The sequence below is a fragment of the Alternaria incomplexa genome (genome assembly GCF_024043165.1).
Source record: "Alternaria incomplexa strain BMP 0042 chromosome Unknown scaffold_5, whole genome shotgun sequence".
Lineage (NCBI taxonomy): Eukaryota > Fungi > Ascomycota > Dothideomycetes > Pleosporales > Pleosporaceae > Alternaria > Alternaria incomplexa.
The window spans coordinates 1,371,954-1,387,055 of record NW_026249854.1 but is presented as its reverse complement, the minus strand read 5'-3'; the positions used below and the strand labels follow the sequence as shown (position 1 = coordinate 1,387,055).

General features: G+C 52.3%; 7 protein-coding genes across 7 annotated transcripts; 3 read left to right on the top strand and 4 right to left on the bottom strand.

Annotated features, from left to right (window-relative positions):
* Nucleotides 1–83: 83 nt before the first annotated feature.
* Nucleotides 84–1,816, bottom strand: J4E90_004370 (uncharacterized protein; the record flags this gene model as incomplete). The annotated part of the gene is made up of 3 exons (XM_051433935.1): nt 84–886; nt 947–1,187; nt 1,238–1,816. The coding sequence occupies 3 exons, from the start codon at nt 1,814–1,816 to the stop codon at nt 84–86; spliced, it is 1,623 nt and encodes a 540-aa protein (XP_051292453.1).
* Nucleotides 1,817–2,713: 897 nt separating this feature from the next.
* Nucleotides 2,714–3,544, top strand: J4E90_004369 (uncharacterized protein; the record flags this gene model as incomplete). Its single annotated transcript, XM_051433934.1, has 1 exon — nt 2,714–3,544. One exon carries the CDS (start codon nt 2,714–2,716, stop codon nt 3,542–3,544), a length of 831 nt encoding a protein of 276 aa, XP_051292452.1.
* Nucleotides 3,545–4,407: 863 nt separating this feature from the next.
* On the bottom strand, nt 4,408–7,692 carry J4E90_004368 (uncharacterized protein; the record flags this gene model as incomplete). The annotated part of the gene is made up of 2 exons (XM_051433933.1): nt 4,408–7,318; nt 7,373–7,692. 2 exons carry the CDS (start codon nt 7,690–7,692, stop codon nt 4,408–4,410), a joined length of 3,231 nt encoding a protein of 1,076 aa, XP_051292451.1.
* A 451-nt stretch (nt 7,693–8,143) lies between these two features.
* Nucleotides 8,144–8,796, top strand: J4E90_004367 (uncharacterized protein; the record flags this gene model as incomplete). The annotated part of the gene is made up of 2 exons (XM_051433932.1): nt 8,144–8,279; nt 8,375–8,796. 2 exons carry the CDS (start codon nt 8,144–8,146, stop codon nt 8,794–8,796), a joined length of 558 nt encoding a protein of 185 aa, XP_051292450.1.
* A 526-nt stretch (nt 8,797–9,322) lies between these two features.
* Nucleotides 9,323–10,415, top strand: J4E90_004366 (uncharacterized protein; the record flags this gene model as incomplete). Its single annotated transcript, XM_051433931.1, has 3 exons — nt 9,323–9,412; nt 9,510–9,579; nt 9,634–10,415. 3 exons carry the CDS (start codon nt 9,323–9,325, stop codon nt 10,413–10,415), a joined length of 942 nt encoding a protein of 313 aa, XP_051292449.1.
* A 90-nt stretch (nt 10,416–10,505) lies between these two features.
* On the bottom strand, nt 10,506–11,270 carry J4E90_004365 (uncharacterized protein; the record flags this gene model as incomplete). Its single annotated transcript, XM_051433930.1, has 1 exon — nt 10,506–11,270. The coding sequence occupies one exon, from the start codon at nt 11,268–11,270 to the stop codon at nt 10,506–10,508; it is 765 nt and encodes a 254-aa protein (XP_051292448.1).
* Nucleotides 11,271–12,008: 738 nt separating this feature from the next.
* J4E90_004364 (uncharacterized protein) lies at nt 12,009–13,567 on the bottom strand (the record flags this gene model as incomplete). The annotated part of the gene is made up of 2 exons (XM_051433929.1): nt 12,009–13,495; nt 13,543–13,567. The coding sequence occupies 2 exons, from the start codon at nt 13,565–13,567 to the stop codon at nt 12,009–12,011; spliced, it is 1,512 nt and encodes a 503-aa protein (XP_051292447.1).
* Between the last annotated feature and the right edge of the window lie 1,535 nt (nt 13,568–15,102).

The following is a 15,102-nucleotide window of genomic DNA, read 5'->3' as shown; positions in this document are numbered from 1 at the left end:
GACGAAATCGGGATAGGGCAAGCACGTCTGAACAAAGTTGGGATAAGTAATAACAGGCGCACGCGACAGCCAGATCAGCACGCCTACGACTTTACACCTTCCTCACCAACACGTACACCCCTCAATACGTATCCATTACTCCTAGCTTCAGCCGCTTCTCTCAAGATCGTCTCTTCGGTCTCCTCACTGCGCACCTTCCATCTCACCATGTACGGCTTCGCCATTGTCGTGCTTCCGACAGCATCGAACGCTTCATCGCTGATATCTACCTGCACTTCATTCCCCTGTTGATCTTTCGGCGGCAAGATGTCGAAAGCCCATAACAGCTTGGCTAGCACGATGAACATACTATTCTCGGCCAGATGCACGCCCGAGCAGATCCTGCGGCCCGCACCAAAGGCCCAGTGATCACGGCTTGCAGCTGGGCCGGCCGCATAGTGTCCACTTCCATGAGGGTGGTTGAGATAGCGCTCGGGTTTGAAGCTATGGGGGTCCTCGAATACATTGGAATCGTAGTGTATTGGGTATTGTTGCAGGCATACGACTGACTTGGCAGGTATGTGGATGCCTTTGTAGGTTATAGGTGCAGTCGTGTAATGTGGTGTACCGATGTTAGTGACGGGGCGTAAGCGTAGAGTCTCTTTGACGATGGCACGGATATAGGGTAGTTGTGGTTCGTCTTCGAATGTCGGTGATCGGGAAGGCGGAATGACACCTCTGATTTCGTCGATTGCTCTCTGTCGTGCGTCCGGGTTCGCGCTGAGGTAGAGAATAGCAGTGTTGAGTGCCGCGGATGTTGTCTCACTGCCCGCTTCGATCATGCTACCAGCTAGGAACGCCGCCTGCAGTTCACTGATACCTTGCTTCTCGTAATCGCTCTCGATGACTATAGGCGTAAGGGGTCAGGATATATCTCACATGAAGTTCTCATAGCGACATCACTCACATTGCTTGACGAAGCATTCCGGGGCCTGTTTGGTCTCCATCTGAGTCTTGAGTGTACTCCAGAAAGACATCCACAAATTGGCTTGTTTGTCAAAGTAGGGTTTGACGCCCTTACGCCACCATTGTAGTTGCGGGGGGAGCTTGCCGAGAAACGGAAGCGTGTCTGCTAGGTACGTCCCTGGTTTCGCGATGGTGGAGAAGTCGTTCATTATGTCGTAGATACCGTGCACTTCGTCGCAATCCTGCCACATGTCAGCATTGATATTTTCATTTACTCAAAAGCGCTACTCACCCATTCTGGAATGCGTCTCCCATACGTGCTAGTCATGATGACGCTCACAGTGTATCTTCGGATGGCCTTGTAGCTAACTCCATTCCCTTTCGCTGCATCTGCACCCTTCAGTATCTCTTCAAGCAACATCTTCGCCTCAAAATCCTGACTGGGCTTGAATGTCGCACTGACAGCAGGTGTCAAAAGCTTATGACTGATGCCTCTCAGCTTCCGCCATTCCGGTCCATATTCCATAAAGAGGAATCGCATGCCACCACCAAGTGCATCACCAGATACCGGCAACGGCGTTCGAGAGCTTGTATGGGCAGATTGTTTATCCAGAATCTCCTTACATGCTTCGGGTGAGCAGATCATGTACCAGTCGTTCCAGCCAAGACGTATCTTGTAGACTTCGCCGTACTCGCGAGCCCACGCGGTGATCTGCTGGTGCGGCTGCTGGCCTAATTGGTGTGCATTCCCGAGAACGGGAAGGCCAGCAGGACCTGGTGCGACTTTCGTTCCAGTTGGTGGTCTGTTGTTGTATCGCGTGTACAGTATAAAGCCCAAAACAGATAGCAGGAGTAAAGTGATGGCATACATGTGGGGCTACTTGGAAAGGACACCGCTCAAAGAGCATGTGAGAGGAAACTCGAGGGAAGTACGAGCGAGTAGTACGTCTAGCAACCGCCTATCTTAATGATCGGACATGCGCGGATATGCCCATGGTATATCAACGTATCGCGAAGCGTAGAGTGTTTGATGCATGATCATGCAGGTTCCCCACATGTTCGGGTGGATGAATCCTACCTAGGTACCCTTTGCATACGTAAAGCGGGAGAGGGGAATGCGGAGTAAGTCCTGGAGCCATGCTTGTGAGCTTGTGAGTTTGTTTGGACATGTACGTTACTCCAACTTCCGACGTATTCGGTCCGTGTACAACCTTGGAAGACTTCGAGTTTGGTGTTGGGGAAGGTCTCGAGGTCTCGTAGCGCGTACTTCCAAAACTGCGCGCCGACACAAGCTCGGCCGATATCCGTCGCGTAGTCTTCACCACCAACCTTGGAAGGACAGGTCGCGTACTGCTAACTTTGTCTACACACTACCTCCATTGCGATGACATGCGCAGGATGATTAGATTGTCTCAGGTAATCAGAGTGCGCGACGAAGGCCGAGCGACCCTGGATCCGCAATTTTGGCAGTCCTTTAGTCAGCCGTCCCTGTCGGCTCTTCGTAGCCACCGAGCGCATCCATCGTTCCTCCAGGCAGCCAGAGAATCGTGATTCAGGCGCGCAACAAGCTCACGGGGCGCGTCATAGAGTCCATTCAGCTCTACGTATAAAGGCTTGCGCGTTAATCTCATAACTGACATCGTAGGATATGCTTACTCGTCTCACAGCTCGCACGCCTTTGCGCTTCCTTACATCCAGCCTGTATTTGTCCAGTCTGCGCCCGTCAAACCTCCAATCGTTGAACCTCCCGAACACATTATCGCGCACGATGTCCACCTCCACCTTCTCACTCGACCCCGCCATCTTCAACAAGACACTGTACAAAAAGATAACAGACATATGGTTCCCTGGCGTCGACACCAGCGGCAAGGAGTTTGACATGAGCATCGCAAAGCGCTGGTTCGCAGGCAGTCCTGAAGAGCGAGTTGCCCTCGACGGCCAATGTAGGGATGTCTGCGGCAAAGCCCTTGAGGCCATTGGCCCAGAAAAGTTCCCAGAAGCGACTGCGCAACCTTTCCTAGACGAGATTGCGCGCGTCGCGGAGGAAGAGAACAAGGCAGATGGCGCGACAGGAGAAGATGCAGCATGGACAGCACTGAGCTTCGCACTCCTGTTAGACCAGATGCCGCGGAATATCTACCGCACAGATGAAGGGCTGCGCCTGGTGTATGGGCATTACGATCGCATGGGCGATGCGCTCGTTCGCAACCTTCTATCCTCCGCATCGCCCATTGGCCGTCCCGACAAACACCCTGCGCTCCGTTTCTCTGCCGCGCATAGGACGTGGTTCTACATGCCGCTCATGCACAGCGAAGATCTGTCCGCACACGATCTCGCCGAGGAAATCATAGCGGAGTTCGCGCAAGAACTCGAGGGGTTGGACGGGTACAATGGCACGAAGATGTTGATTGAGAACTACCAGAAAGCTGCGAAGGAACATAGGGATCCAATAGAGCTGTTTGGTAGGTATCCGCATCGAAATGCTGCCTTGGGTAGGGCTAGTACAGAGGCGGAGAGGAGGTTTATGGAGGAGGGCGGCGCAACATTTGGGGTTGCGCAGAATCAGAACGGTAACACTGCGAAGTCAAATGGAACGTAGATAACCTAGTATATGCTGAATTATTACTATCCTCGTCATGGCCTTCCAGTGTGTGTGTATGCGTGCTCGAAATTTTTCAGATTGATGTGCTAGTAGTGCAACACAGACGCAATACTACAGTCTCTCCCCCGGTCCGGGTGCCTGGCGTAGATTTCAACCCTTTTAGCTAATAAAAGAGCGCAGCAGGAGTAAAGTAGATACCTTTGTAAAGGATAAAACCTCTTAAATAAGGCTTTATTTACTAGCTTTTCTTCTTAATAAGGGTTACGCAATGCTAGCAATGCTAGCAAAGTGCGTAGTACCTAGCAACAAGAGATTTAACAAATTACAACTCCTAAAATCGCTAAGACGCAGTAGGCACCCGAACTGGGGGGGAGACTGTCGATTGTAACCGCAATGCAAGTATTCTTCCTGTCACGAGATAGAGTATCACATCGTTGCGCACAAAACATATGAAGTCTTGACGCGCTATCGTACAACCAAGTTGATTTGCTTGACAGGGGCATGTATATCTGTTGACCCTTCAATCTGAATATCTCAATAACCTACCTAATAATGCAAAAAGAGGTTCTGCTGCCAATCCTGGTCTCTCTGACCCCGCCAGGGCCTCCAGAAGCGCAAAAAGATGGGTCTTACCGCGACTCGAACGCGGGGCCTCTCGCAAGCTATGCTTGGGTTTGCAAGCGTCCAAAGACGCTTGACGCAGAGTTTACCAGAGATTCACGTCGGGCTTTCGCAGCGTGTAGTGGTATGATTCTTGCTTTTATCTAGTGTATGAACCCTGCCTCTAAGCTTGGCCAATGTCTATCATCGCCGTACGGCTCACAACTATTTCCAAGAACAACTCAAGACTTCCAACTTCCTCAAAGATCAAAGAGCATCTCATCGTCAGGTCCCTCATCGTCACCGCCTTGGACACGATCTCCACGGGCCATCTTCTCCGGCCTTCGAGTGTCGTTGAAGTCGTGATCATTATCGTCGTTGTCTTCGAGATCAGAGTCGCCATCATGCTTCCTCTTTCCAAGCTCTTGGCCTGCATCAGATTCATCATCCGTCTCCTCGCTCTCCTCGATGATCTCGGTGTCGTACTCCAATTTCGGTGGTGTGAAAGGCGCCAGGATGCCGTTGTGAAACTCATTCAAGTCCTTGACCTTGTAAGAGGCGTAACCGTTCTTGCTTGTCTTGTTCGCAGTCTTCAGAGTAATGGTGGTCGTCTTCTTAGTGCTTTCTGCCAGGGTTCCAAGAGCAATGACTATGATATTGGACATCAACATCCTCTCAGTGATTCCAAGTTCTGGCAAGTGCACAACCGCAAGAAGGGTCCTCAGGTGAGGATGATTTTGATAGGTTGGCGCATGACAGAATCGAGCCAACATTCGATAGACAGAAGATGGGCTCTCAGAAGCGCTAGCCATGTTGAAAGAGATTCCATCTGCAGGATCACACATCTCTTGAAGGAACTGTGAAAACAACCACAGCATGTCGCCAGGATTTGCAGGAGTGCAGTTCTTCTTGACAAGTGTAATGTAGGCGATCATGGAAGCCTTATGCAGAGACTTCAATGCTGGCACTGGAAGCGAACGAGTAGTGGTCTTGAAGAAATCGGCCGGATATCGTCCAGCAAGCGGATCAGTAGTTGACATGCCAGTCGGAACGGCGTTCATCAGGTACTCGTCGATGTCAACCCCGGTGACATCCTCCCAGTGCTCAAGAAACTCTTGGTCCTCGGTTTCATCCAACTTCGCATACACCACGAGAGCTGAAATCGGTAAGGTACAAGTCCTGGACTGACCGCTGTGAAGAGCCTTGACCTCACCTTGAGATTCACCGCTAGGGCTTCGAACGTCGAGCCCGTCTCCGGTGTAGTACATGAGGCGCTTTTCAGAACTATCACCAAGAACTCCCGCTGGAAGTATAAGGGGACCGATCGTCCACTGGTGATCTTCGCCGTGCATCTCGAGTGATGGTTCTTTCCAGCTGAGGATGTGTCGGTCTCGGTCGTTCCTAGGAGCGACTGCGTCGGCCAGTTGGGTAGCACGAACATGGATCTCATAGCCTCCGATGGCAGCGCTGCTAGAAGTTGATGTGGTTGTGATCTGCAGTTTCCGGTTCCTCTTTCGCTCTTTGCGGATGGCCTTCTTTGGAGATAAGGATCGAGTCGGTTTGGCCTTCGGTTGGCCTACGTTCTTGATCCTCCTACGTACAGCCCTCCCTTGTGTAAATGCTTTCGTGGCGTCGATAGTCTCCTGCTTGACTCTAGCAAACGCGCGGCCGAAATCGTGGTCTGTAGAGAGTACCTTCTGGAGCGAAACCGCGATCTCACCACAAAGCTCTTTACGGGTCCAATTCCTGGATGTATCCTGGAGCAGGTCAAGCGCCACACCCATGCTGAACCAAACAAGCTGGTGAACATAAAAGAAGAGGGTTGTAGCCTTGACCGAAGGCAGACCTGCTTGGGCGAGGTAACCGGGGTGATAGCAAGGTATGACTATAACTTCGTCGTCTCCATCCACTCCAATCGTACGAATATGGGGTTGTCCAAAGAGCTGTAGGAAGTAATCCGAACCCAAATCAACGTTCGATGATCGCTGGGTCTCGAAGAACGATTTGATGGTGAGGGGCTTGAACGACGCAAGGGCGTAGTAGGAGGGCAGCTGACCATACGTAAGAAGAATGAGCGGTTTGGTTGCACTGAGATATCCAAGCAAGAGTTCGCCGGCTTTCGCATAATCGGCTTCGTCTTTCTTGAACCACGGGAATAGATCCGCAAAAGGAAGATATCCGGACTTAGACATAGTCTTTGTGGTTCCTGACTTGAAGGCAGAACCGGCTGGCTTTTCCCAGTACGCGAGATAGTCGAAGCATGAATTGACGATGTTGGCAGATCGACGTCCGCTCTGGTAGAAAGTACTATCTTCGTGGTCGTCCTGCCCGATGTCTGATGCCACGGTCGTCAACAAAGCGCAACCGATGGAGAGCATGGCTGGGGTAGCTTGATCTCGCAAATGCTTTTGGAGCTCGCTGGAAAAGTCACGCTTGTCCACTCCCGTCGAAACCGGATTCTTAGCAGTGTATTTGCGGGCGCGATCAACATATGTCTCGATGGACTCCTCGACATCTTCTGAGCAGGGTTGAAGTAGCTGCAGAAGACTGGATGTCTTCGTTCGCAACGTCAAGAATGCATCTTCGTCGCCTGTGTTCATAGGCGAAATCACATCCCCGCCACCAGCCTGCGCGTTGACGACGCCGAGACCGAATAGCGAAATGAGAAGTTGCTCGCGTAGGTCAGATGAAACAGCTGACAACGTGGAACCCGATGTCGCGCCCGTAACGACGTCCACTTGGACGTTGTCGATGATTTCCGGATACTCCTCTTTAGTGACCTTGAGGAAACGGCCGAACCACGTATTCGACTTGCCTGAGGCGTGGCTGATATCCTGGGTGTGGCGCGACCAGGCGCGACCACTGGTCATTCCACAATAGCGAACAGTCCAACGTGTATGCATGCGTTTAGCTTCTTCGACGGAGTCCGCTAGTTCAAGCCAGTAGAAGAGCTTGTCGTTCATGTCATAACTTGCATCCATGAGTAGGCCAAGGACTGCACAGAACTCATCGATTGTGAATTCGAACGTACGGATGTAGAACACGGTGGTATCAGGGTCTGCAGCTGTCTCGGAATCGACAGTTGTCAGGTTGAGCAATGTAAGAAGTTCCTGACTAGTGATCTCGAAAGGATTTTGAAGCAGCGAGACCCATGATCTCGTGTCATCGAGCCTGTAAAACGTTGGTTAGTTTAGTTCACGTCCGATTCTGCGTTGCGAAACTTACGATGTTGGAAGCGCCCACTTGAAGGACTCTGCCTGCAGTAACGGCGACGCGATGTTGCTGCGCCTGAGTCGCTCGACCAGGAGACTGAAGACCGCATCCTGCAATTGCTTGAGGGTTGTGTATCCCGAACGCGGAAGTTCGCCCCATGGCAGCAGGCTGAATCTGCTCTCGATCTCGTTGCCCTCCGTGATGTTTCGACGCGGCTTGTTGTCAGGCAGAGCAAGGATGTCCGAAATGGAAGGCTGGCTAAGCGATCCGCCGTGATCGTGTGGCTGCGAGCCAGCTTCATCGCCGATGGAGTGCGGAGTTTGGTCCGCCATCGTACTATTGGCTTACGATGCTGGTGTGAGGGGTAGGCGAATCTGCAGAATGACTCGCGGGCGTGTGGGATGCGTACCGACTTTTTACGCGCTAGTGCTAACCGATGGATCTAAGCCCTAAGAGTTCTACCTAGGTAACCAATGACGCTTACTAAAGCCAAAACTTTGGGCTCGAGACAACTGCAGCCAGGATAGTGGCGCAACACGAGGTTTGCTATCATCAGCAGCACCACAAGACTCGTACCCATACACTGGCACAACTGTTATCGGACAGCAGTCAGCACATTGTATGATGTTTGTGTCTTCCGTAATGCATCGGAGGTGGCCGAACCTTCCTTTGTCGCCATAGCTCAGTGCCCCACTGGCAAACCTCGGCTGGCGTCATCCAGTTTCCCCAAATGATCCCCGCGTCGCGTCGCACTCTTCTCTTCCTTCCTTTCCTTTCCCCACCATGTCAACAACCGCCGTACCAAAGTTCAGCCCTGGTGAAGCTGTGACCGAGAAGGATGGGTTGATCCATGGCGTTTCGGCGCAGGAGCTGCAGGTTTTGGGCGAGCAATGCTTTGATGCTAGGGCGAGGGCTTACTGTATGTTTTTCAGGCTTTTACTACGCAGCGTATGATGGTAGAGGGTGTTGAGGATATTTTGGTTGGAGATTGGTACTAACAGAATGTTTGATCAGGCCCATACTCCCTCTTCCGCGTCGGCGCATCCCTCCTCCTGACCACCTCCTCCGCAACCGACACATCCGCCGCGCACACTATAATCGGCGCAAACGTAGAAAACGCGGCTTACCCAGTTGGAACATGCGCTGAGCGTGTTGCCATGGGTACAGCCGTTATCGCAGGCCACCGCATCGGAAGCTTCAAGGCTGTTGGCGTTACAACCGACATCGACGACTTCTGCTCGCCGTGCGGAATGTGCAGACAATTCCTGCGCGAGTTTCTGGCACTAGAGACGCCCATCTTTATGTTCAACAAGGAAGGAAAGTGGATTGTGAGGACAATGGGCGAGCTGCTCCCGCTCAGCTTTGGGCCTGACGTGCTGCCACCGAGGGAACAGCTGAGGAAGAACCAGGAAGATGATAAAGCGAAGACGGCATAGAGTGTGTCATGGGAAGCAGGCATTGGCGGCGTTGTGAGGCAGATACCAGGGGTTTAAGCATCTTGAAGGGCGTTGGCGGGAGGTGTACGGATATGATGGTGACTGGCTGTCAGAATCGGGTGGTGAATGCTATACAACAGAGCTTCAAAGCTCACAAATGCACATCTTAAAATCTTCCTCACAACTGCATCTCCATCATGCGTATACTTATTGGAGCTGTCCGTAAACGAAGCTACCCAGACCCTTCCCTGCCCTTCCCTGCCCCACGAGAGCCCCGCGGAAGCCACCATGCAGCCCGATAAGATGCCGATAAGCTGCCAACCCAGCCAGCAATCGTACGCCTGTTCCGCATCTCCGCGCCCCGTGGATATGTACACTGACATAATACCTCCTGCCCAAGCAAGCAGCTGTCAATCAATACCTAACAATGATGTGATGTCCTATAGACGCGCTGGTGCGCGTGTCTTCTTTTTCACGTAGTCCTTCGTTCATTGCGCATTCCCGATACCCGTGGAGATTTGTGACCATGGCCAACAACACGAACGGAACTGGCGTTAGGGAGGCCGGTATCACTGATTCGGAGCACTTTTCACCATACAGAGCGGATGGGAAACTGGTAAGTTATCAACATTGCGAGAGACGGAACGGAAGGTTCCAGAGAATGTCACGGAACGAACAGAGGGAAGACGGGCTAACATTGCGATGTGATATAGTATGGCTTCGTATGCGTAGTAACAGGCGCAACACAACCCGTAGGAAAAGCAATCGTCGCTGAACTCGCCGGTACATCACAACCCCTCAACCACACCCACAACCACTTGCTAACACTCCTCCCAGCCCACGGCGCAGCATGCATATACGCCTGCTCTTCCCTCCCCTCCGAACCCTACGCCGAACTCGCCGACTCAATAAACGCGCAATACCCAAACACAAAAGTAATCGGCTACCCCTACAAGATCAACTCCGAAGAAGACACCCTCGCCCTCATCGACGACGTGCTGAACTCCTGGGGCCGCCTCGACGTCTGGACGTCTTCGACCGGTCTACTCGGCCCGCCGTCCATCAATCAAACTGGTCCAAAAGATCTGTACGCCGCGTTTGACACGAACGCCATGCCGGCTTTCTTCGCCCTCAAGTACGCGCCGGCTGCTATGCAGAAGACGACGCCCAAGGGGAGTTATCCTAATGCTGCGCCGAAAGATGTTCCGTATGGGAGTATTATCGTTGTGACTAGTGTTGCGGGGACGTATGGTGGGTGCTGGGCGCCTGCTTTTACTATGGCGTCGCATGCCGCGCTTGGTGTTGTGCGCTCTGGCGTTTTGGTGCTCAAGGGGACGGGGGTGCGTATCAATGCCATCACGGCTGGGCAGATTGATGTGGGTGTTGATCTGAAGGACTGCGGTGTCAAGGAGATGGCGCAAGGCCAATTCCCGCCTGCTGCGTTACAAGGGAAAGAGAGTCAGAAGAGGACGATTGGGCTGGAGAGGGCGGGTAGGCCGGAGGAGGTGGGTAGGACGGTGGGGTTCCTGGCGAGTGGATTCAGTAGTTATATTACGGGCGCTGAGTTGAGGGTTGATGGCGGGGCGGGGGTTATGAACCCCATCACTGTTCCTGTTTAGAAGGGATGGATAGCCGATGGATAGCTGAATTGTTCCGGCATGTCGCGTCGTAGTATCGTACAAGAGCCTTCCAACCTTCCTACACACCATCTAATGTTGCAGCACAACCGGCGCCCCCTTCTCCCAATTCTCAATGCTCTCTTTGATATTGACCCAATACCTCAACTTAACCGCCTCGCTCTTCGCTGCCTCTAAATCGTCCCTCTTAAATGCCTTGTCAATTATCTCCGTACTCTCCGCTATCCTCTCTTCATTCCTCTCCCGCATCTCCACCAGATCTTCTTCGCTTTCTGCCTCTTCTATGCTCTCTCTGGCGTCCAAGACCTCCATCAACAGCTCCGGGTCTTCTACCTTCGCTGTCTCATCTTCTGCTACCTCTATTCCGCGTAAGGATAGCAGATATTGTGCTCTTAGAAGCGGGTTCTGGAGTGTTTTGTAGGCCTCGTTGATGCGTGATGAGAGGGCTTCGGCGCGTTTCTTGTCGGCTTGTGGATGTAGATCGGGGTGGGCGCGGGCTTGTAGTTGGAGGAATTCCTTCTTGAGAGCGGAGAGGTCGATGGCGAAGGGGCCTTCTGGGGGCGGGCCGGATGGCAAGGAGTTGGGGAAGAAGGCGTAGTGTGTTTGTGGGACCTGGGACGATTGCGCTGTGGAAGATTGCTGTGTCTCGAATGGCTTTTCGACTTTATTCGAGCTGGAAGAGGAGGATTGAAATCGACGTGATATCGTCTGGGGCGGTATGCGATGTGCGCAGAGCATGCACGGTGTTGCGCTTGGTCGCGTACGGAACGGCGAAGTGGTGGGCTCGGTGAGAGATGTGCGGATTCTGCGCGCTGCAGATGAACGTACGGAGCGCATTATGGAGATATTAGGAGGTGTATAGGATGGTGATTAGGATACGCGATGCGGTGGTGAGTTTCGTGGCCAGAGTGAGTCTTCTAGAAGCGCAGAGGCGAGAGATTTCCGCATTGAGTTCCGAATGGTTACGTCATCCGTCGCCGTCTCTCACCCACGGCGATATTGAGGAATGCCGATGCATATGCACTAGATACGTTCAAGGAGCTTTGTACGGCATTTCGTGCACTATGAACAATTTGAGTCATAGTCTGCACGCGGCCTAGGTGAAACCTGGCCGTCTGGATCTTTTGAATATTTTACCATACACAGGAAGCTGACTACAAGAGTAACTTCCAAAGTGCTTCGACTTGATTAATGTACCCCAGGGATAGACTGCGTCTCTTGCAATAAGAGCAGCCCCTTGTAGTGTCTCAACGACACTGACAGGATCATCCACAGACAACGCCACGGATTCGCGTAGAGAGCATTGTTACTGCCGAGGTATCGCAGCCCACACGGCTTGTTGTGCTATTCTAGCTATGTATGTTCGCGGATGTATTCGAGCCATCGGGCTGACTTCGCGACGTGCTTGATAGTTCATTACTCGCCGTATTCAAGCAAGGCATGCATACCTACAGGCCAATAGTCTCATGATATCAGTCCTTGCAAGGTATCTGACCGAGCAACCTATAACGCCTGACTTCAACGAGTTGGCTCATGACAAAGGCAGAGTATACCCAAGCGCGACAAAGATCCATGTCAAGTAGGTTCCTGCTCACCATCCGAACCAACTCCGCTTTGGCGAGGCTTTTCTTTCGCCTCCTCATCAGCCTCGCGAATCCGATCCTCAAACCGTCGCAGCAAACGCCCAGTGGCTTCTACGTTCTTCCGCATCTGATCAGCATCCTCTTTCAGACGCTTTAGGTGCTCAGCGACGTGGAAACCGCTATCGGCTTCGGATATCTCACTGGCACGGGCGGCAGCGTGGTCGAAGTGTCGCAACAACTCTTTTTGTCTTGACCAGGTTGTGCGGATTCGCTCGGTGGCGATGCGCGGGCCACGATAGTTGTGTTGAGCAACCTCGGCTGAATCGTGTGGAAATTCGTACGGCACCGTGGTGGATTGGGATGTTGCATCGGACTCGACGTTTGATCCTGTTTGCTCGATTTGCCGTAGTTGCTTCAGGGCATCGCGTTCGTGGTACTCGAGGATTGCACATCGGGTAACTATGTCAGCGGCCATGTTGTTCAGCAGCTGGATTTCCCGTCGGAGCAGATCCTTCTCCCCGTCTTCCTCTGCATGCTGATAAAACTCGTGTTCTTTCTGCCCAAGGTATCCCCAGACGTATTGCCACTCCGAACCGATGTTGTTCTTGAGCTCTCGAACTTGCTCCAACCAGTCTTGTATTTTGCTTGCATCTCTTGACTGGAGATTGTCCTTGTACGCGCGGTAGCCGTTCTCTATATCGGGTCCTGCAAGTTCACCCTCCTTGAATTCGGTCTGGAAGACAGTCTCTTTGTCCATCTCAGCCTTCAATGCATGCAACGGGCTACCATGCGGTGACTGCTGACCACCAGGACTACCGCTAGACCCTCCCATCCCTCCGATACCGCCGAGTTGTAGAGGACTCCGAAGAATAGTCATCGTCTGAGACGTGTGATACCAGAGCGCGAGTTTGCCGATTCGAGAAAGGGACGATTTGGCCTTTTCGTTCTCCTGCAACTTTTCATACTCTCTGAGCCGGTTTGCCGTAATTGAGTAGTCGAAGAGCTGTAGGAGTTGTGGGGGCAGGCGAACAATGTAGAATTGTCCGGCCTTGTATCCGAGCGCACACCCAACTGTAGCCGCTCCGAAGAATCGCGCGAAGCCGTAGACGCCGGGTAGAGCACGCGGGTTCAGTGCCAAAAATGCGCCCACCACTCCTCCCCCAAGTGTCGCATCCTCCCACGTCCAGTGCTTTGTCCGTTCCCATAGCTTGCCCGGCTTGGGCTGTATCCCTTCCATCTTGAAGACGCCCCGGTGCAGTTCATGTTGCCCATAGATTCCAGATGCGGTAAATGTGAGGTCTACGGCACCGATCAAGGCGGCGGACTTGAGGAACACGCCAGGTCGTGAGCGGCCAACCAGGGCGAAGCCGCCAGTAACGGCTGCAGCGGCGATTGAGGATCTCCATGGCGATGCGATAAGGTCGCGTTGTGTAGCGATTGCGCCAGGTGGTCTCCCGGTGATGGCATGCTGACTCTCGCCTGGATTATGTTAGGATACTGGGGCTACATCTGGTCGCGAAACTCACCTTCAGGAACCAGCAACCGCACCATGGTGGATTATGACTTTTCCAGCGTGTGCAAAGGTGGAGGTAAAGCCGTGGTCGCCATCGGAGGTTGATGTTGCGACGTTGATGCGGCGTAGACGGAGGTGCTGGAAGGTACGCGCGCTTCCAAGATTCCGAGGGGCGCGTCCATGATGTCGAGGCGAAGATGCAGCGACCCTTGCGATAGCGCATCCGCCGCGACAATCGTACTTGAATACCCTTGCATTACCATTGTTTCCACCAGTGCTGAATCTCCATAAAATGCATGCGCCTGGAAATGTTTTTTGGGTATGTAATGTTATCCTGGAATTATCCTGTAAATCTCCAGGCTACTGTATATCTTGTTGTACGCATCGTTGATTGAACTTAGTGTGCTGCTTGTTTGGAGTGGCAAATAGGGGATTGTGTATAAAAGTACCACGTCAAGCTTACAACCTAAGTTACTTGAGCTTCCGACTATCTCAACGACCAATGGTCAGATCACTCCAAAACTATCAGTGTGCATCGTCTACCATCGTAAGCTAGTCAGATTACCCCTCCATCGTTCATGTTCGTGTTGTGGTCCCCACATATGCGAACGCAGCCGCCCGACACTGAGCCGTAGCTTCACCATGACTCAACCAATTACTTCATTATCAACATGGGTTATTCATGAAGAGCGGGGCGACAAGATGCGGCCAGACCATGAGTACTGAGATTATAGTGCTAGTGATTGACCATCCATCCATCAACAGCTGCAACAGCGCAATGGTCTTATGGTGTATGTACCAGCATTCGTCTTCCGACCAACAATTTCTGACATACAACAGCTAGTGGTATGATTCTCGCTTAGTAAGTTGACCGTGCCACAAGTCGCCCTTCTCATCCTAACACCTCACAGGGGTAAACCCAAGCACAGCTTGCGAGAGGCCCCGCGTTCGAGTCGCGGTAAGACCCATTACTTTTTTTTTGCGTTCGAGAGAGACCTAGTCTTGAAAAGTGATAATAGCTAGTAGTGTGATGCTCGCTTATTCGAGCTCTCTTTTGCTCGGTCGGTTGCTCTCTTGATTCACAAACGACTGCAACACACCCCGCATACATGCTGAGCGACAAGACACCAAAGCAAACAGCATACCTAGATCTAAACACTCAGTCATGGCTAAAGACAACAGGACTGATACTTCCAAATGCGGACCAGGACGGGTTTTAATTAATCCACTTTCTTTGTCTCACTCTATTTGTTAAGCCGTCTCGGAGAGCAAAGCTACATTCATGCCAACAGCAACATCCAAACATTGTAAGGAAATCCGCCTCCATCCTCCGTCTATCCAGAGGTCACTTGGGATTCACAACTTCTATCCGATCTACGCGCGGTCGCCATCTCAGTCGCGCGTGTACCTACTATCAAGCTCTACTTCCGGCCCTTAGTTCTTGTGAACCAGGCATCTTCTTCCTTTCTCTTTGCATCCTCGGCTTGTTTCTTCTGGTCTTGTCGCTCTTTATATTCTTTTCGGTCTGCAGCGTCAGCTACTCCTTCGCAAGCCTGGCACCCACCGCTCGCAT